The sequence below is a fragment of the Hyaena hyaena genome, unplaced genomic scaffold (genome assembly GCF_003009895.1).
Source record: "Hyaena hyaena isolate Hyena2069 unplaced genomic scaffold, ASM300989v1 scaffold_182, whole genome shotgun sequence".
Taxonomy (NCBI): Eukaryota; Metazoa; Chordata; class Mammalia; order Carnivora; family Hyaenidae; genus Hyaena; species Hyaena hyaena.
Window position 1 is genome coordinate 995,854 of NW_024080814.1, and position 21,749 is coordinate 1,017,602.

General features: G+C 37.8%; 1 protein-coding gene across 7 annotated transcripts in view; it reads right to left on the minus strand.

Annotated features, from left to right (window-relative positions):
* ARNTL2 (aryl hydrocarbon receptor nuclear translocator like 2) overlaps positions 1–21,749 on the minus strand; it is a 114,107-nt gene that overhangs the window by 47,297 nt on the left and 45,061 nt on the right. For 5 of the 7 annotated variants that reach the window (XM_039240821.1, XM_039240816.1, XM_039240819.1 and 2 more), the window contains 4 exons: positions 18,797–18,947; positions 16,893–16,994; positions 4,675–4,716; positions 1,161–1,318 (listed from right to left, as the gene is read on the minus strand). In XM_039240821.1, coding sequence (XP_039096752.1) covers positions 1,161–1,318; positions 4,675–4,716; positions 16,893–16,994; positions 18,797–18,947 — 453 coding nt within the window. Of the gene's footprint in view, positions 1–1,160; positions 1,319–4,674; positions 4,717–16,892; positions 16,995–17,402; positions 17,479–18,796; positions 18,948–21,749 lie in introns of those variants that run through there. The other 2 variants (XM_039240822.1, XM_039240818.1) reach the window with 2 other exon arrangements.

Below are 21,749 nucleotides of genomic sequence, written 5' to 3' on the forward strand. Positions count from 1 at the left end.
TAAAGAATTAATACCTACCCTTCTCAAATCATTCCAAAATACAGAAGAGAAAGGGGAACTTCCAAATTCATTCTAGGAGGCCAGCATTACCCTGATTCCAAAGCCAGACAAAGACACTACAAAACAAAGTTACAGACCAATAGCCCTGACAAGCACAAAAACACTCAACAACATACTACACCAAACCAAATTTAATAATACATTAAAAGGATCATTCACCATGATCAAGTGGGATTTTTTCCAGAGATGCAAGGATGGTTCAGTATCTGCAAATCAATCAAAATACACCATATTATGAAATGAAAGATAAAAATTATATAAGCACCTCAACAGATGTAGAAAAAGCATTTAACAAATACAATATTCAGATAAACTCAACAAAGTGGGTATAGAGGGAACATAACATAATAAATGCTATAAATCACAAACCCAGAGCTAACTTCATCCTTAGTGGTAAAATGCTGAGTGCTTTTCCTCTAAGATCAGGAAGAAGATGAGGATGTTCATTCTTACCACTTTTATTCAACATAGTACTGGAAACCTTAGCCACAGCAATCAGATAAGAAAAAGAAATAAGAGGCATCCAAAGTGGTGAGGAAGGAATAGAACCGTCACTATAAGCAGATGACAAAATACTATATATAGAACTTCCTAAAGACTCCACCAAAAAACTATTAGAATAAATGAATTCTGTGAAGTTGCAGAATACAAAATCAATATACAGAAATCCACTGCGCTTCTATACACTAATAACTAGCAGCAAAAGAAATTAATAGAACAATTACATTCAGCATTGCATCAAAAATAATAAAATACCTAGGAATAAATTTGGCCAAGGAAGTGGAAGAACTATACTCTGAAAACTGTAAGACATGCTAAAAGACTTGGAAGATGACACAAACGGAAAAGTATACCATGTGCACTTAAGATAAAGCTTTTAGTGAAGCCGAGATTTTTGAAACCTAGATTAATGCTCTCTCCACATAGAGAATATTAGCAAGCATCAAAATTGATACCGATAAAAAAACAATGCCTATAACGCTGAAAGAAACATCTGTACACAATCTCAGTAGCCGATAACAACAAAACAAACGAATCAAAGACTTCGATTACAGGGAGGACTTCACAAATCCAAGTGTGGAAGCCAGTTCCAGACTCACCTTTCAAAGATCTCAAGTGTTGGACAGCCATTCTTAAAACCGTAAGTTTGTCCAGTCTACGTGCCATGGGATTGCACTGGGGGATCATTGCAGACAGCTCTTCAATCAGGTTATTCATTTTATCTCTCCTCCGCTTTTCAGTTTCACTATGAGCTTCTCTAAGAAGGAAAAGAACCTCCTTTATTTTTAACCATGAGCAGACCCACGGTTACCCCAGGGGCACAGCTGGAGCCCGCGGAGGCCAGCAAGCACACACTGTCCTTGCTCCCAACTCTGGCCCTGGACTCACAGTTCAGGGAAGAGGAGGGCACTGCTGAGCGCAGGGACAGTGCTCATTCACAGTGCTTTCACCCCCCGCAACTAGCTCTGCTCCTTCCTCCCGATCTCATTTTTGGAAGCCTTCAAGAATTAAGATGTGTCTGAGAGCCATGTGGGTAGTTCTAGAACTTCCAGTCCTCAGAAGAGTTGGGTAGCCTTCTATTATAGCTCACTCCTCCCGGATACTGGTGTCAGCAGTTATCAGCATCTTAATCTCATTCTCTTCCACAGCTCCTTCCCATGGGGCTACAAATGTGTGCAAGTCTCTCCATCTGGTGTGTGTGTGGGTGCGGGGGGACAACCTTTTCCCAATTCTAGGGGTTTTTTTTCTCTTGCTGTCTTCCCTTCTCAGCCAGCTTCCTGGGAAGAACACTGTCTCTACTATGTCTTTCACTTCACAGGCAGTCACCTTTCCATCTATTAAAATCAACCTCCCACAGACACTGCCCCGCCGAAACTATTTCTAATTTCCTTGTTTGATGCAGTTCCTTCTTGATCCTTGCCTTGAATTTGACAGTGCTGACATTCCTCATTCTTTTTCTGGCTTCTGTGACCGCTCCCGCTCCTCCATCCTCCCTGCTCAGCTCAGTCCCCTTAGTCTCTTTATCAGCTCTTCTTCAATCCTTAAAGAGCAGTGTCTGTTTCCCAATTTGGCTATACTCTTTCCTCACCTTACAGCTTCACCCTAAAATATCTCCTTCCTGCAAAGACTTTACAACTCTACATAAGCTACTTACTGTGAAATCCCTACCTCATTCATACTTCACTCAGGTCCCGACCTTCAAAACTTGAACTACACACCTAAATGATTCACAAGTGCCTTAAGCCTCAAGTAATCCCACACTGAATACATTCTTTGCAATTTACCCCATTGTATTTCTCCTTCCTCCCTTACCCCTGATTTACTCCTTTTATAGATTTTATCTTGGTTGCTGACATCACTAGGGTCATTCTAGACCCTTCCTTCTTTACTCTGAGGAACCAAATAATCACAAACCCCTATAGGTTCTAGTTCTTAAAATCGTTCTTAAGTATGTCTTCTCTTCCTCTCCATCCACTCTGTCACCACCTAAATTCATTAGGTGATAGCTCATTGCACTATCCCCAAAAGCCTTGTAACCTGCTATACCTTCTAGTGTCTTCTTCTTCCAGCCTATACAAACCAGGACTTCCAAAATTATTCTAAAACAAATGAAGTCATCTAATTCCACTGCATAAAGCTGCCTAAATACATTTCCACTGCCTAAGAGGAAAGGCCAAACCCCCTAATGACATCTCAAGGTTCTCCATGCCCTGGCTTGTGTGCTCATTAAGTTCCATCTCCACATGCTTTCCCTACCTTTCCAAGTGTTATTCAGTAGCAATGCCAAATGACTTGCTAGTCTTCAAACATGCCAAGTCATCTCACATCTCCTCTGACTTGCTCTTTACTAGGCTTAGAATATCCTTCCCTTCTATATTCGTAGAAAAATCCTACTTCTTCTTCAAAACCCAGCATGGTTATTCTCCCAAAAACTTTCTATGACTACTATATGATTAATCACCTCTCTCTCTCCACTACCTCAACACCTTTCATACCACTACCATATGTCATCAAACCTAAGCCACCATCTGTTGGAAATTCAGTATTAATCCTTCAGAAGGAAAGAAAACTGTTGCCAATTAGCATGAAGACACCATTGATAGGACATTTTTCACAGATGGTAAAATGTAGGGGGAAAATTACATTTCAAGAATTAGGCTATCTAACTCTTCACACTTAACTGTCAACATTTGTCTGTTTTTCCTACAACACGCAGATCATGGCAACTCCAGAATTTCCACATAAGAGTTTTAAGAGGACAATCTGATGGGTAAGCAGTAGGAGACTTGCTGTGACCTGTTATTATAGCAACTTTTAGATTTTTTTATGTTTGTTTATTTTTGAGAGAGACAGACAGAATCTGAAGCAGCCTCCAGGCTCTGAGCTGTCAGCACAGAGCCTGACGCCGGGCTCAAACCCACAAACTGCGAGATCATGACCTGAGCCAAAGTCAGACATTTAACCGACTGAGCCACCCAGGCGCCCCTAGAGCTACTTTAAATTAGATGAAAGAAAATGTAATTTTTCTACATAAAAGAGTGGGGGAGAGGAGAACACTAATGGAGACTGATGGAAATAATACTCTCCTCTCCCCCAACCATTTACCCTTGGGTAATGCCATTCCTGGAACAAAATATGTACTTTTGATGAACTGGATGGAATCCAAATTATATGAATATTCACATAAAATTTAGTTATACACTCCTACTTTGGTCTATTCATGAGTAATTTTTAGATTAAAATGTAATGATTAGAAGAATGTTATCATTATCCTCGTGCTAAAATTATCACCTTGTTTCTACCAGTATTACCCACTAGCGTGGACAATAGCAATGGACACCAATGCCAGGGCTGTTCAGCAGACAGGCTGCTCTTAGAGCTACGGGTTAGAGACAGGTGAGGACGGAGGGGGGGGGGGGGAGCAAGGCCACTGTGGAGAACAATGGATGTTGATGGTGGGAACCAGGGAACCAGAGGAAGGCAAAATCGCTAGTTTGTGAATAAAGCTCTTTACTGGAAGGAGGTGCACTTGACAAGGCTTCCGGAGGATCGTCTGAAGGAAAGGCGTGCTTACCAGAGGCTGGGGCTCTGCTTCATAATGGAGCAGCAGGGCTCTGGCTCTTAGTTCTGTGTACTGTTACTGCCACTTTGACCCATGCCGGTGTTTTGTAAATCACATCAAAAGCCAGAATAAATGAAGAAAAAGCAACACTCAGATGCGGCCAGGTTGCCAGGTATATAGAAAAATGTTTGTTGATGTTGAGATTATGTTGAAGCAACTGACAAAGAATTTTACGACGATGAATTGCTAACCATAACTAGTAATCGTGATTTGTATATAAAAGGAATCAGCTCTCCTCTAGTGCTTAAGGAAAATAACATTTTAATAAACAGCTCTTGTAGGAAAAATTTAAAGGCACCTTAAGATAAAATGCTACTCAAGTAGATAGAAAAGAAAAGGCAACAGGTACTTGACAATCAATCACCACTTGAATGAGAAAATCCTCATATTCGTGAACCGATTCTGTCTTGACGTTGCCTCTTACTTTGCCTAAAGGTTTGCATGTGCGGCCTTTTCCACCCACCCGGTGTCGATCTCACAGTTCAAAGTACCTGACGGACTTCATTTGTACGTGTTGTTCACCATCTTCCTTTCTACAAAAAAGCAGGATAAAATGTCAAGCTACATGAAACAGATTTTATTTAATTCTTGAAAGAGAAAGAAATGTGAGATTAAGTACCATCATCCTAATTCCTGTTCAGTGTTTAGTTATGAATGCTACCTAATGACTAGAAATGATTATTACTGTCGACACAGAGGTAGTTTTCTTCCTGAGGCTGCCGACACATGATCCCCAATGGGCGATGAGAACCACGGTGGCTGACAATGAACAGTAATTGGTGCTCTACTTCAAAAGGACCTCATGCCAAGCCTGAGAAATATAATTTTCATATGAATAATGTTAAATAGAATAATTTTTGAACAATTTATGGCCTACCCCAAAATTTTCTCATCGCTGTATTAAAATAGCCTAAAAATGAATTAAGAATCTCAGACTTGTAAACAAAAAGAATTTGTTTTGTTAAAATTCATCTGGAAGGTGAAAAATATCACTAAAGACTTGAAAGTCTGGTCCCTTGCCAATAATATTAATATTCACAGTAGCATATTCCCTAGCAGACTATGCCAGATGTATACATGTGTGGGAATATATGCATACATGTGTGTTTGTGCGTGTGTATTCATTAAGAAATGTAGTCAAAAGACCACTACTAAAATGAAATATACTGAGGGTGACAGAATACTTTCCACATTAAAGAATTATGCAGGCTGAGTAGTTTTTAAAATATGTATATTTTAAAGAAATGTATTTCCAAATGTATCGAAACAAAAGAAAAAGATACCACTCTTAAATACAGAGAACAAACTGGTGGTTGCCAGAGGGGAAGTGGATGAGGAGATTGGCAAAATAGGTGATGAGAATAAAGAGATCCAAAATTCCAGTTATAAAATATAAATGAGTCACAGAGATGCAAAGTACAGCATGGGGAACATTGTCAAAAATATTATAATAATGTTATGTGGTGACCATAACTGCATTTATCATAGTGAGCACTGAATAATATGTGAAATTGCCAAATCATGATGATGTACATCCTAATCTAACAGAACATTGTATGTCAACTGAACTTCAATAAGAAAAAAAAAAACCTCAAAAGAAATGAGATTTTAAAAACATTCAAAAGAAAGTGACACACACAGAAGTAAACACACACACACACACAAGCCTAATATAAATATGATTGAGATTGCAAAGAATACCTAACAATAGAACAAAATAAACATTAAGACTATAATTCCAGAATACTTTTCTAAAATTTAGAAAAAATCTTGAAATTATATACTGAAAGGATACCACAACCATGTCAGCATGGCCAACAAGGAATCATAGTTGAAACTACTTTATTTTTCTTTAAAAAAAATTTTTTTTTTGAGAGAAAGCAAGTATGTGCAAGGAGGGGAGGGGCAGAGAGAAAGGAGATAGAATCCTAAGCAGGCTTGGTGCTGAGAGTGCAGAGCCCAATGTAGGCTTGAACACACAAACCAGGAAATCAAGAGTGGGACACTTAACTGAGCCACCCAGGTGCTCCATACTTAACTACTTTAAACAAAAAAAATCACTGGACAACCAGACAAAAAGGCTAAGTCACTAATAAGGAAAAGAAAGGAAGATTGTCAGTAGATTTTTCAATAGTTCCTAGTGCCCAAATTTAAGATACTCAAGGAAGGGAAATAGGAGTCCACGATTTTATATCTACCCAAACTGACCTCCAAGTACAAAACTGCAAACAAACTATCATAAACTTGCCAAATTACAGGCTACATTGACCCCATGAGCCCTTTCTAAAGAATCTATTAGAAAAGGACATTCCAACAACCAAAGGACTGAGAGACAGTGATATAAGAATCCGTGCTGATCATTAGATATTAATAAACCTATAGAACAAAGCTAATCCGTGGTTATAAAAGGAGAGAGAAAGAGGTAAGCTGTTTTCTGAAAAATACATGTTTAAAAAATACATTTCCAAATGCATCATTTTTCAGGGGGGATTTGAAAGACTCAGAGGAAAGTACCTATAATCTCACCTGAAAATAATCATAGTTAATATTTTAATGTGTCTCCTTCCAGTCTCTTTCTTAAATACATATCTAGATACACACAGAAAACAGCTTTGACTATTTAATTTAGATATGGTGTGTATAGTCTATTTATGTAGATGTGTGTTCCATATATAAACAGAATATATTATATATGGGATGTATAATATACGGAATATTACATATAATGAATAAAGTTCAGATAACAGTGTATAATTTTTTATGTCTTGTCTTATTCACTTAACATTGTGACACAAATATTTCCCATACCATCAAATATTCTTGGGAAACAGGACTGGAAAAGATTAAATAATTAAATAGCTCACTGGTTAGCTAAACCATAATTTAATCACTTCTATTACTGAATATTTCAATATTCTCATTTTTCAGTATTATAAATAATATGCCTAATACTATTGTGGTGCATGCATATTTGACGATTTTCCCATGATAATCAACTAGAAATACAATGTTATGAATAACTATTTAAGGTGTCTGATTCATCTTCCCTCTTGACTCAGCAATGATCATTTTCCAAGCTCTGAAAAAAGTTTAGCCTGCCTTTGAACTATTTTATTTATTTGATGTATTCTGAGCCTTTAATATTTTTCCGCTTAAAAAAATACATGCTGTGTATAGAAAAATTAATAAACTTTAAGGAGATACTTTTAAATATTCCAAATAAAGAGAACCATTAAGACAAAAACTTAAGGGATTCTTTTCCTTCTCACTGTCTAAATAAAGAATAGTTTTCATAGTTGTGGAACTTTGTCAGAAATATTTTAAAATATTTAGGAATAAACCTAACCAAAGATGTAAAAGATCTGTATGCTGAAAGTGATATAAAACTTATGAAAGAAATTGAAGATGACACAAAGAAATGGAAAAACATCCCATGCTCATGGATTGGAAGAATATTGTTAAAATGTCAATACTACCCAAAGCAATCTACACATTCAATGCAATCCCAATCAAAATTGCACCAGCATTCTTCCCAAAGCTAGAACAAACAATCCTAAAATCTATATGAAACCATGAAAGACCCCAAGTAGCCAAAGTAATGATGTAGAAAACCAAAGCAGGAGGCATCACAATCCCGGACTTTAGCCTCTACTACAAAGCTGTAATCATCAAGACAGTATGGTATCGGCACAAAAACAGACACATAGACCAATGGAATAGAGAACCCAGAATCGGACCCACAAATGTATGACCAACTAATCTTTGACAAAGCAGGAAAGAGTATCCAAAGGAAAAAAAATAACAGTCTCTTTAGCAAATGGTGCTGGGAGAATTGGACAGCAACATGCAGAAGAATGAACCTGGACCACTTTCTTACAGCTTACACAAAAATAAATTCAAAGTGGATAAAAGACCTAAATGTGAGACAGGAAACCATCAGAACCCTAGAGGACAAAGCCTCTTTGACCTCAGCTGCAGCAACTTCTTACTTGACACATCCCCAAAGGCAAGGGAATCAAGAGCAAAAATGAACTACTGGAACCTCATTAAGATAAAAACCTTCTGCACTGCGAAGGAAACAATCAACAAAACTAAAAGGCAACCAACAGAATGGGAGAAGATATCTGAAAATGACATGTCAGATAAAGGGTTAGTATCCAAAATCTATAAAACAAACTTACCAAACACCTGAAAAACAAATAATCCAGTGAAGAAATGGGCAGAAGACATGAATAGACACTTTTCCAAAGAAGACATCAGATGGCCAACAGACACATGAAAAGATGCTCAACATCAATTATCATCAGTGAAATACAAATCAAAACCACACTGAGATATCACCTCATACTGGCCATAGTGGCTAAAATGAGCAACTCAGAAAACAACAGATGTTGGTGAGAATGTGGAGAAACAGGAACCCTCTTGTCCCCTGTTGGTGGGAATGCAAACTGGTACAGCCGCTCTGGAAAACAGTGTGGAGGTTCCTCAAAAAATTAAAAATAGAAATCTCCAACGACCCAGCAGTAGCATTACTAGGGATTTATCCAAAGGATACAGGAGTACTGATTCATAAGGGCACATGCACCCCGATGTTTATGCTGCACTTTCAACAATAGCCAAGTTATGGAAAGAGCCCAAACATCCATCAATTGATAAGTGGATAAAGAAGATGTGGTTTAGATATACAATGGAGCATTACTTGGCAATGAGAAAGAGTGAAATCCTGCCGTTTGCAGCAATGTGGATGGAGCTGGAGGGTATTATGCTGAGTGAAATAAGTCAGTCAGAGAAGGACAGATATCATATGTTTTCACTCATACGTAGAATTTGAGAAACTTAAGAGAAGACCATGGGGGGAAGGAAAGGGAAAATATAGTTTCAAACAGAGAGGGAGGCAAACCCATAAGAGACTTAAATACAGAGAACAAACTGAGGGTTGATGGGGGGAGTGGAGGAGAGGGAGAAATGGGTGATGGGCACTGAGGAGGGCACTTGCTAGAATGAGCACTGGGTGTTGTATGTAAGTGATGAATCACGGGAATCTACCCCTGAAACCAAGAGCACATTGTATATACTATATGTTAGGTAACTTGGCAATAAATTACATTTTTTAAAAACCCAAGGAATTCATAACCAAAAGTCATATATATTTTTCATATATGTTATTTGATTCTCACATTTGAAAATCATGTAGTTTTTACTATCCCCATTTCACAGATGAAGGAATTGAGGCCAGTAAGGTCAATGATTGCTCAAGGTCATATACCTAACAGCAGGCTGGTATGCCTTCCATTAAGCCTCTCCTGTCGCTGTCATCATTGCCAGTCTGCTCTGTTATTGGTCTCTGAAGCAAAAGACTAGGTTAGATTAAGTCAGCTTCTTTTCTTTTCTCATTTCCCTTTTTACTCTGACATCATATTCAGGGAATAAAACAGAAAATAATTTTACAGGTGAACAATTTTCTTCCTATTGGTCTGGAACTATATGTATATACACATTACTTCAATTTCAAAAGACAAACTTCAGCAGTTATGAATCACGCTTTTGCCTTGATTATAGATGTTTTGGCAAGTGAACTCACTCACTGAACTCACCTCCTTGGTGAAATCCAAACCTACGGTACTTATGAAATCCAAGTATACTTTTATTTAGTGGCCCCTGATACAACAGAGAAAACGCATGATCATGTTAGTCATACAACTGACTTCTTGTTAGCAGCACAAACGTAGGTAATTAGTAAATTTGCTATCTACATTTTTTTCTCCGTGCTGGCATTTGGTCTATAGTCATATTTTTACATATGGATTTAACAAGCTTTCTGATATCAATAATATTCTCATTACTTAGATGCACTTTCTTAGTGTGGTGTCTTATATGACAGAAACATAATTTTTTCAAAACACAGTGCAAGTTTTCCCTAAAAACTACTTTCACTGCATTTTGAATGAAATATAGGCCTTCTCCCTACATCAAACAAAGACGAATGAAATTGGAAGCAAATACAATGCAAACATTTCCCAGATGTGCTTCCCTCCATGCCTTCTTCTTTTTAAAACCTTCTTCCTTTGATTTCTGAGATGCCCCTACTTCAGAGCCATGTCCTCTCAGATTTGGGGTAGGATTCCCTCCTTCCTTTACTGTGTCTAGGCCCACGTACCCCCAGAGTAGATCCTCAGCCCCCAAGTCTTTCCACTCCACACACCTCCCCCAGTGACTGCATCCATGCCAACCCCTGCACTTGCTGTCTGTACATTCATGATGTATGAATTTCTTTTTCCAGACCAGGCCTCAACCCTGAGTTCCAGACCCTCACATCCAACTGCTTACTTGAGGATCCCAGAAATAACACATTGTCATTGTGCCCAAAACTGAATTCATCACCTATCCATCAATCTCAACATATAATACCATCCTGCATGTAGGTAACCAAGTCAGAAAATCGGTTGGATGGTTCCTGTATGCCTGCTCTCCCTAACCAACAGTCATGAATGAATTCTCTTGTAAATGTGTCATAATAGCCTCTCTCCCTTTCCTGTCCTGATGTCCAGAGCTACACTCTTAGACCAATGCTCAAAAAACAACCCCTAGTAAGAACTTCTCAGCTATTTTCTCTGCCTACTGGATTTTTCCCTTTCAATCCATCCTCCATGCTGTTTTCCATAGAGATTCTTTGAAATTGTAAGGCTGTGTCACTTTGCACCTGGTAAGATAGCTATACTCTTTTTAAAAATGGAAAACAAGTGTCAGCAAGGATATGGAGAAATTGGATCCCTCTCACATTGCTGGTGGGGATACACAATGGTGTAGCCACTGTGGAAAACAGTTGTGGCTTCTCAAAAACTAAACAGGATTACCATATGACCCAGCAATTTTACTCGTAGGTATATACCTAGAGGAATTTAAAACAGGAACTCAAACAGATCCATGTACACCAATGTTCATAACAGCATTATTCACAATAGGCAAAAGATGGGAACAACATAAATGCACAACAGATGAGTAGATAAACAAAATGTGATATATGGTAACCCCTGGGCAGAGCACCCCAGGACCCCTCCCACCCAGGTACGCACACTGCCTCAAGGCACTCTCTGTACAGACGGTCCTGAAACATACTTGTCTACATCCACTAGCTATCCTACCAGGGCACTCTCTGTGTAAAGAGCCGAGGGGTCCCCTGGTCCACATAGTGCCTTAGTCACCCCACCAGGGCACCCGCTGCAAGCAGTGCCCCCAGAAACCCCAGCTTGCACTCACTTCAGCTGCCCTGCCAGAGTGCCCCCAGTGTACAGAACCTGAAACACGCTGGCCTGCATCTTCAGCATCTAAACACACAGGAGCGCCTAAATACATAAAGCAAATAGAGTAATTGACAGTAATACAAGAATAATAGAGGGCTTTAATAGCCCCTACATCAATGGGTAGATCATCCAGGCAGAAAACCAATAGGGAAACACTGGCTTTGAACAACACATTAGGCCAGATGGACTTAACAGATATTTTTAGATGGAATATTCTGTGTATAACAGAATACACATTCTTTTTAAGTGTACATGAAGCATTCTGCAGAGAAGATCACGTTAGGTCACAAAAGCAAAAGTCTCAATAAATTTAAGAAGATTGAAATGCATACCATGCATCTTTTTCAACCACAACGGTTTGAAACTAGAAATCAGCCATAAAAAAAAAAAAACAAAAAAAACTAAACTAAAAAATGCACAAACACATGGAAGCTAAACAGCATACTACTAAACAACCAATGGGTCAACAAAGAAATCAAAGAGAAAATTAAAACATATAGAAAAATGAAAATACAACAGTTCAAAATCTTTGGACACAGTAAAAACAGTTCTAGGAGGGAAATATAGAGCAATACAAGCCTATCTCAAAAAGAAAGAAAAGCTCAAATAAACAATTAGCCTTATACCTAAAAAAACTAGAAAAAGAGAAACAAAGCTCAAGGTGAGTAGAAGGAAGGAATTAGAAGGAAAGTGAGTAGAAGGAACAAAGAATAAATACCAGAGCAGAAATATATGATATAGAGACTAAAGAAAATATAGAAAAAAAATCAGTAAAACCAAGAGCAAAATTGATAAACTCTGAGGCCAACTCATCAGGCAAAAAAAAAAAAAAAAAAAAAAAAAAGGGGGGGTGGGCAAATAAAATAAGAAGCAAAAGAGGAAAAATAAGAACACCAGAGAAATACAGAAGGATTATAAGAAAATACAACAAAAATTATATAGCAAAAATTATTGGACAAGCTAGAAGAAATGGATAAATTCCTAGAAACATACAATCTCCTAACACTATATCAGGAAGAAACAGAACATGTGAATATACAATTACTAGTAACTAAATTGAATTGGTAATCAAAAAATGACCAAAAAATAAAAGTCCAAGACCTGATGGATTCACAGATAAATTTCACTAAACATATAAAGAAGAGTTCATAACCTATTCTCCTCAATCTATTCTAAAAAACAGAAAAAGGGAAGCTTCCAAATACATTCTGCTAGGTCAGCATTCAGCTTGACCCGGATACCCAAACCAAAGACACTAAAAAAATAAAAAAATTTAAAAAAAACAAATATAAACCAATATCTCTGATGAATATAGATCTAAAAATTCTCAACAAAGTATTAGCAAACTACATTCCACAATACATTATTTTTTTTTTAACTTTTTTTTTTAAATGTTTTATTTATTTCTAGGAGAGAGAGAAAGAGACAGCGTGAGCAGGGGAGGGTCAGAGAGAGAGGGAGTCACAGACTGAAACAGGCTCCAAGCTCTGAGCTGGCAGTCAGCACAGAGCCCGACACGGGGCTCGAACCCACGAACCGCAAGATCATGACCTAAGCGAAAGTCGGACGCTTAACCGACTAAGACACCCAGGCGCCCCAATTCCACAATGCATTAAAAGGGACCATTTACCACGATGTAGTGGGATTTATTCCCAGAATGTAAGGACGATTCAGTATTTACAAATCAACATGATAAACCATATCAACAAAATTAAGGATAAAAAATCATATGATCTTCTCAACAGATGCAATGAAAGCATCTGACAAAATTCAACATCCTTCATGATGAAAACTTTCAACTACTGGGTTTAGAGGGAACATACCTCAACATAATACAGGCCACACACGAAAAACCCACAGCCATCATCATACTCAGTGGTGAAGAACTGAGAGATTTTCCTCTAAGATCAGAACAACACAAGGATGTCCACTCACCATTTTTATTCAACTAGAAGTCCTAACCATAGCAATCAGACTAGAAAGAGAAATAAGAGACAATCATATTAGTAAGGAAGAAGTGAAACTGTCACTACTTACAGATGACTCGACATAACATACAGAAAACCATAAAGACTCCGTCAAAAAACTATTAAAACTAATGTATTCAGTAAAGTTGCAGTATACAAAATATACCAAAACCTGCTGCAATTTTATACACTAATGACAAACTAGCCCAAAGAGATTTTAAGTGAACAATCCCATTTACAGTTGCACCAAAAAGACTAAAATACCTAAGAGTACACTTAACCAAGGAGGTGAAAGACCTGCACTCTGAAAACTGTAAGACGTTGATGAAAGAAATTACAGATGACACAAATAAATGCCAAGGTGTTCTAGTTCATGGAATGGAAGAGTTTATATTGTTAAAATGTCCATTCTGCCCAAAGCAATCTAAAGATTCAGTACAATCCCTCTCAAAACACCAAAAGGATTTTTCACAGAACTTGCACAAACAATCCTAAACTTCATATGGAACAAAAGACCCTAAATAGACAAAGCAACCTTGAAAAAGAACAAAACTGGAGGCATCACAGATCCAGATTTCAAGATATACTACAAAGCTATAATAATTAAAACATCAGGGTACTGGCACAAAAACAGACACAGAGATCAGTGGGACAGAATAGAGAACCTGGAAATAAACCCACTATTATACGGTCAGTTAATCTATGACAAATTAGTCAAGATTATGCAACGGAGAAAAAGAGAGGCTCTTCAATAAATGGTTCTGAGAAAACTGGACCTCTCTAACAACATTCACAAAAGTAAACTCAAAATAGGCTAAAGACCTATATGTGAGACTTGAAACCATAAAAAAATCTAGAAGAGAACATAGGAAGTGATTTCTCTGACATTGGTTCTAACACTATTTTTCTAGCTATATCTCCTAAGACAAAGGAAGCAAAAGCAAAAATAAACTATTGAGCCTACATCAAAATAAAAAGTTTTTGTGCAGCAAAGGAAACCAACAATATAATAAGACAACTTACTAAATGGGAGGAGATATTTGCAAATGGCTAATAAGGGGTTAATATCCAAAATATATAAGGAATTTACACAACTCAACACCCAAAAAGCAAACAACCTGATTTAAAAATGGGCAGAGTAACTGAATAGACATTTTCCCAAAGACATACAGATGGCCAACAGACACACAAAAAAGCTGATCACTAATCATCAGGGAAATGCAAATCAAAACCACGATAAGATACCACTTTCTACCTGTCAGAATGACTAAAATTAAAAGGATAAGAAATAACAAGTGTTGGCAAGGATGTAGAGAAAACATATACTGTGGTGGAAATGTAAATTGGTACAGCCACTGTGGAAAGCAGTATGGAGGTTCCTCTAAAAATTGAAAACAGAAATAACATATAATCCAGTAACGCCATTACTAGGTATTTACCCAATAAAACCAAAACACTAATTCAAAAAGATACATGCATCCCCATGTTTATTGCAACATTATTTATAATAGCCAAGATAAGGAAGCAACCTAAGTGTCCATCAATAGACAAATGGATAAAGAAGTGATACACACACACACACACACACACACACACACACACACACTAGAGTATTATACCACCAAATAAAAGATAAGGTCTTGCCATTTGCAAGAACATGGACGAACCTAGAGGGTATTTTGCTAAGTGAACTAAGTCAGATTGAGAAAAAGACAAATATCATATGATCTCATTCTTGTGGCACCTAAAAATCAAAACAAATGAATAAACAAAAAGCAGAATCAGACTTATAAAACCAGAGAATTAATGGTCGCCAGAGGGAAGGAAGGTGTAAAGATGGGAAAAATGAGTCAAGGGGTGTTGGAAATATGGATTTACATTTACAGAATGAATAGGTCATGAGAATAAAAGGCACAGCATAGGGAACGTTGTCAATGATATTGTAATAGTGACGTATGCTGACAGACTGTAGCTATGTGGTAAGCACAGCATAATGTGTAGAGAAATTGACTATGTTGTGCATCTGATACTAATGTAATTTTGTGTGTCAATTATACTTAAAAATTATTACAAAAATGTAATATATACATACAATGGAATATTATTTAGCCCTAAAAAGAATGAATGAAATTCTGATATATGCTGTAATACACATGAAATTTGAAAATATAACACCTGGTGAAATAAGCCAGATACAAAATGACAAACATTGCATGACTCTACTTATATAAGATATCTAGAATAGGCAAAATCATAGAACTAGAAAATAGAAAATAGGCTAGAGGTTACCAGGGATGGGGGAAACAAGGGATGGAGTATCATTATTTAATGAGTACAGAGTTTGGGGTAATAACAGTTTTTGAAATAGTAGTAATAATGGCTGTAAAACATTGTATACATAATTAATGCCACTGAATTGTATAGTTAAAAATGGCAGAGATGGCAATTTTTTACGTTATATATTTTTTAACCAAATAAAAGTACAAAGGCCAACAATTTTTTAATGTAATTTAATCAAGTCCTCTCCACCTTAAAATCCTTCTGTTTTCCTGACTGCAGGCAAGATAATCTCTATACTGTGTGGTTCAACAGATCTCTTTACCTAGTCCATGTTCACCTGTCAAGTCTCATAGCTCACCCACCTCTGTGTATGCCCTCTGCTTTGTTGTGCCAACCACACTTCCTGATATACAGAGTGTTATTTCATATTTCATGCTCTGTGCTTCCACACAGTTCTTCTTTCTATCTAAAATACCTCTACCTCTGCTCAGAATGGCTCACTCCCATTCTTTATTTAAAACTTAGCTTAAGTCAACCTCTGCAGGGAGCTGTCCTTCCCTACTGATCCCAATCTTACTTAAATGCCCAACTGTCTCTGTTACCATAGTACCCAGGGTGTATGTTATGACAGTTTTCATGTGTAATAGTTATCTGTACCTTTCTAATATGTACACGTTTCTTTAGTCTAATCTGTACTTCTTCCTCCCAGCATGGCACATAGTAGGTACTCAAGAAATTTTAATGACTACATTCCAGGCAGTCTTCATCCATGATCCTTTTAAAGAACCAGCTCTCCATTCAAAACCAAGAATGCTGCAAAAATGGTAACCATTCTCATACACTCTTCTTTGTTTAAAAATACCCAATATTCTGGGGCTCCACCAATGAAATCAACTTCATATCTACTGAATGGCTTTCATGCCCTGAGTCTCTGAGAAGGATGCTATACAATCAGTACTTTGTAAAAACCTGTAAGTACTTTGACACCAATCATTTCATCAGAGGAATTGAATATGGTGGAATGAAAGAAGGATTGGGGCAGAATGGAGAAGCTCTAAGGTATATAATGAGCAATTCAGTGGGGTATATACTCTCTTTTGATTCTCTTCCTATTCACCTTCTTCAAGTAGGAATTCTGTCAGATAGAAGTCCAGGACTTACCTGCTGCCACTGGTTGCTGATATTTCTATCTTTGTTGAAAGAAGATAGGTAAAAGGATTCTGAGAAAGTTTTTCTGCCACTTTTTCTGTCACGAATCCTGACCTGGATGGAAAGAGGTCTTGGGTCACTTCTATCCATATATGTTGGGAAATGGACAGCATGATTATCCTCATGTGCTAGAAGCAAGCTACCCTGTCCAGTTGCAGAGAGACAGGAAACAGAGTGTAATGAAGAAAACTACCACATTAACAATCAGACATTCTAACTAGTTGTGAAATGTTAGGCAAGCCACTTGATGTCTTTGAGTCCTAGCTTCTTAGGTTTCTAAAATGTGGGCAATTGGCTAATCTTAAGTGTTGTCTTTTGCCAAAAGATCACTATCTGTCAGTATTTTGCAAGTTTCTGTTATTTCACCTACCAATCACCCCATTTCCCCATTCACTCCCCAAGCCACTGTAAGGTCTCATCCATGCCCCCCCCCCCCCCCCCCGCAGCATAAAAGTGTGTTACCTCTAGTACTCACTGCTTCACTTCAACAGCCACAATCTTATTTAGATACTAAGAAAGAACAATGGGGCTTATGATTCTGAAGAAAAAGAAAGAACATAAAACTTACAATCACTTCTAGCTTGAGCTAAGTGGGGACTACAAACTGATCATTTAGAATGGAAAACACCAAACAGTGCTAGACAGTCACTTGGTCAGTTGTAGTTATTTATGACTAGTCACATTAATGGAAAAGTCTAAGAGAATACAGACAAATTTGTAGATAACTTTCAAGTCATTTATAGGTAGACAGGGAAATGTACTGGTACTTACATTTGAATAACACTGATCCTACTGTCTTGGGAATTTTAACTAAATTATATATTGGGAAGAACGGGCTTAAAAAGTAGGATGTTTCCTTATGTTCTCATCTTGTCCCCCTATTCAAAATATTTCCCTTCTTTCATGAAAAACTATCATCAACTATCATATTTATGTAAAATACCAGCCTAAAATGGAATACTCTAGAAGCCTAAAATGGAGTACTCTGGATTGTAGTATTTACATTGCCCTATCAATTTCACCATACAAATCCTAGCGTTGGGGAGTTATTAAAGCTCCAATATTAAAGAATATTTGGAGCTGTGGGGCGCCGGGGTGGCTCAGTCGGTTAAGCGTCCGAGTTTCGCTTAGGTCACGATCTCATGGTTCCTGGGTTCGAGCCCCGCGTCGGGCTCTGTGCTGACTGCCAGCTCAGAGCCTGGAGCCTGTTTCAGTCTGTGACTCCCTCTCTCTCTGACCCTCCCCTGCTCACGCTGTCTCTCTCTCTCTCTCCTAGAAATAAATAAAACATTAAAAAAAATTTTTTTTAAATAAAAAAGAATATTTGGAGCTGTGAGCTGTATTAATGCAACAAAAATAAACAAGGAGATAGGAAGTATCCTCAACATTGGCTTTATTATCTATTTGACTTAAATAAACATGGAAAAGAAAAGTTGTTTATGATTTAACTGACCACAGATAACCAAGGGCTGGTTATTTTATAAATGATGAGTATGGCAAGAAGCAATGTGGTAATTATTATTTTAAGTGAAACCTACAGGAAGATGTTCTCTTCACCATTAAACAATTCAAATAGGAAGGTAAGCATCTCAATATGACCATCAATGTTAAGCAAATTGACCTTATGTTTCTGTATCTTTCAGATTCCAGCTGACCTCCTGAGCTATCTGCTGAGCTTCAGAATTCAATGGAAAAGTTCCAGATCAGTGACAGAGGAAGCAGTTGGGTGGAGAAATAATTGCCCCCATCCATATGTTACCGTGTAACTGAAAATAATCAAGGATTTAAAAAGTAATCTTTTTCTCTTTTCCTTAGAATCAAAGATTTCATGGGGTTAGAGGAAAAAAGTCACTTACTGGGATGGGTCTGAATCACTTCCTTTTCGTTTTCTTGGGAACTCTGTCACATGTGGGCTGGGGAATCCAACAGCTGCTGGTTTTGTCCATGGGCTCATATGACTGAAAACCATGTGAGCAAAGCATTCTTTCCCTTCTATCAGTGTTCTACCTATGACAGAGAAGGCACAACAGACCATCTGTCTTTAACATTTAACTTTTACTTTATACATATCCCTATCCCCATCCCTTTATACATATCCCTATCACATTTTCTATATGGCTTTTCTATCTTGTTATTTTAAAGATATCACCTAAATAACAACATAACATAGAATTAAAGACAAATTATGTACACTCAAATATTAGTTAGAAATGTATTTGTTAGCCTATATTTCAAAGCTTGTTTTCCCCCATTATAATTGTAAAAGAATTGTAGAAAATACGGAAAACATTAAAAAAGTAGAAAGGAAGGGGGAAATCAAATGTCACCATTCTGCTATTGTTAGAATCTATGTTTTTTTCACCATCATAAATATGTATTGTGGTACATAAAGCTTTTTATCTACTGGTTGTTTTATCTGAAAAGCAACCCAGAAATGAGTTAACAAGGTCAAGGGGCATGAATATTTTTTTTTTTTTTTTTTTACAAATAGTTTATTGTCAAATTAGTTTCCACATAACACTCAGTGCTCATCCCCACAAGTGTCCTCCTCCATGCCCATCCCCCCCTCCCCCCACATCCATCAGTCCTCAGTTTTTGTCAGCATTCAAGAGTCTCTCCTGGTTTGCCTCTCTCCCTTTCCCCCACCATTTCCGCCCTTCTTCTCCCCCTTGTTCCTCCGTCAAGTTCCTCCTAATCCTCCTATACGTGCAAACATATGATATTTGTCCTTCTCTGCCTGACTTATTTCGCTCAGCATAACACCCTCAAGGTCCATCCATGTTGCTACACATGGCCAGATTTCATTGTTTCTCATTGCCATGTAGTATTCCATGGTATAGATAAACCACATCTTCTTGATCCATTCATCTGTTGATGGACACTTAGGCTCTTTCCATGTTTTAGCTATTGTGGAGAGTGCTGCTATGAACATTGGGGTACATGTGCTCCTATGCCTCAGCATTTCTGTATCCCTTGGGTAAATTCCTAGCAGTGCTATTGCTGGGTCATAGGGGAGTTCTATTGTTAGTTTCCTGAGGAACCTCCACACTGTTTTCCAGAGGGGCTGTACCAGTTTACATTCCCACCAACAGTGTAGGAGGGTGCCCGTTTCTCCACATCCTCGCCAGCATCTAGAGTTCTCTGATTTGCTCATTTTAGCCACTCTGACTGGCGTGAGGTGGTATCTCAGTGTGGTTTTGATTTGTATTTCCCTGATGAGGAGGGATGCTGAGCATCGTTTCATGTGTCTGTTGGCCATCTGGATGTCCTCTTTGGAGAAGTGTCTGTTCATGTCTTCTGCCCATTTCTTCACTGGGTTGTTTGTTTTTCGGGCGTGTAGTTTGGTGAGTTCCTTATAGATTCTGGATATTAACCCTTTATCTGATATGTCATTTGCAACTATCTTTTCCCATTCCGTTGGTTGCCTATTAATTTTCTGGGTTGTTTCCTTGGCTGTGCAGAAGCTTTTAATCTTGATGAGGTCCCAACAGTTTATTTTTGCTCTTGATTCCCTTGCTTTTGGGGATGTGTCAAGTAAGAAGTTGCTGCGGTGGAGGTCAAGGAGGTTGTTTCCTGCTTTCTCCTCTAGGGTGTTGATAGTTTCCTGTCTCACGTTCAGGTCCTTTATCCATTTTGAGTTGATTTTTGTGCATGGTGTGAGAAAATGATCTAGTTTCATTCTTCTGCATGTTGCTGTCCAGTTCTCCCAACACCATCTGTTAAAAAGGCTGTCTTTTTTCCATTGGATATTCTTTCCTGCTTTGTCAAAGATCAGTTGGCTGTATACTTTTGGGTCCACTTCTGAGTTCTCAATTCTGTTCCATTGGTCTATGTGTCTGTTTTTGTGCCAATACCATACTGTCTTGAGGATGACAGCTTTGTAGTAGAGGCTGAAGTCTGGGATGGTGATACCTCCCGTTTTGGTTTTATTTTTCAGTATTACTTTGGCTATTCGGGGTCTTTTGTGGTTCCATACAAATTTTTGGATAGTTTGTTCTAGTTTTGAGAAGTATGCTGGTGCAATTTTGATTGGAATTGCATTGAATGTGTAGAGTGCTTTAGGTAGTAATGACATCTTAACTATATTTATTCTTCCTATCCATGAGCATGGAATGTTTTTCCATTTCTTTGTGTCTTCTTCAATTTCCTTCATAAGTTTTCTATAGTTTTCATCATACAGATCTCTTGTATCCTTGGTTAGGTTTATTCCGAGGTATTTTATGGTTTTTTGTGCAATTGTGAATGGGATCAGTTTCTTGATTTCTCTTTCTGTTGCTTCATTATTGGTGTATAAAAATGCAACCGATTTCTGTACGTTGATTTTGTACCCTGCAACTTGGCTGAATTCTTGGATCAGTTCTAGTAGGCTTCTGGTGGAGTCTGTCGGGTTTTCTATGTAGAGTATCATGTCATCTGCGAAGAGTGAAAGTTTGACTTCCTCTTTGCCAATTCTGATGCCTTTGATTTCCTTTTGTTGTCTGATGGCTGATGCTAGGACTTCCAGCACTATGTTAAACAACAGTGGTGAGAGTGGACATCCCTGTCGTGTTCCTGATCTCAGGGGGAAAGCTCTCAGTTTTTCCCCGTTGAGGATGATGTTAGCTGAAGGCTTCTCATAGATGGCTTTGATGATGTTTAAGTAGGTTCCTTCTATCCCAACTTTCTCGAGAGTCTTTATTAAGAAGGGATGCTGTATTTTGTCAAATGCTTTTTCTGCATCTATTGACAGGATCATATGGTTTTTATCTTTTCTTTTATTGATATGATGGATCACATTGATTGATTTGCGAATGTTGAACCAGCCCTGTA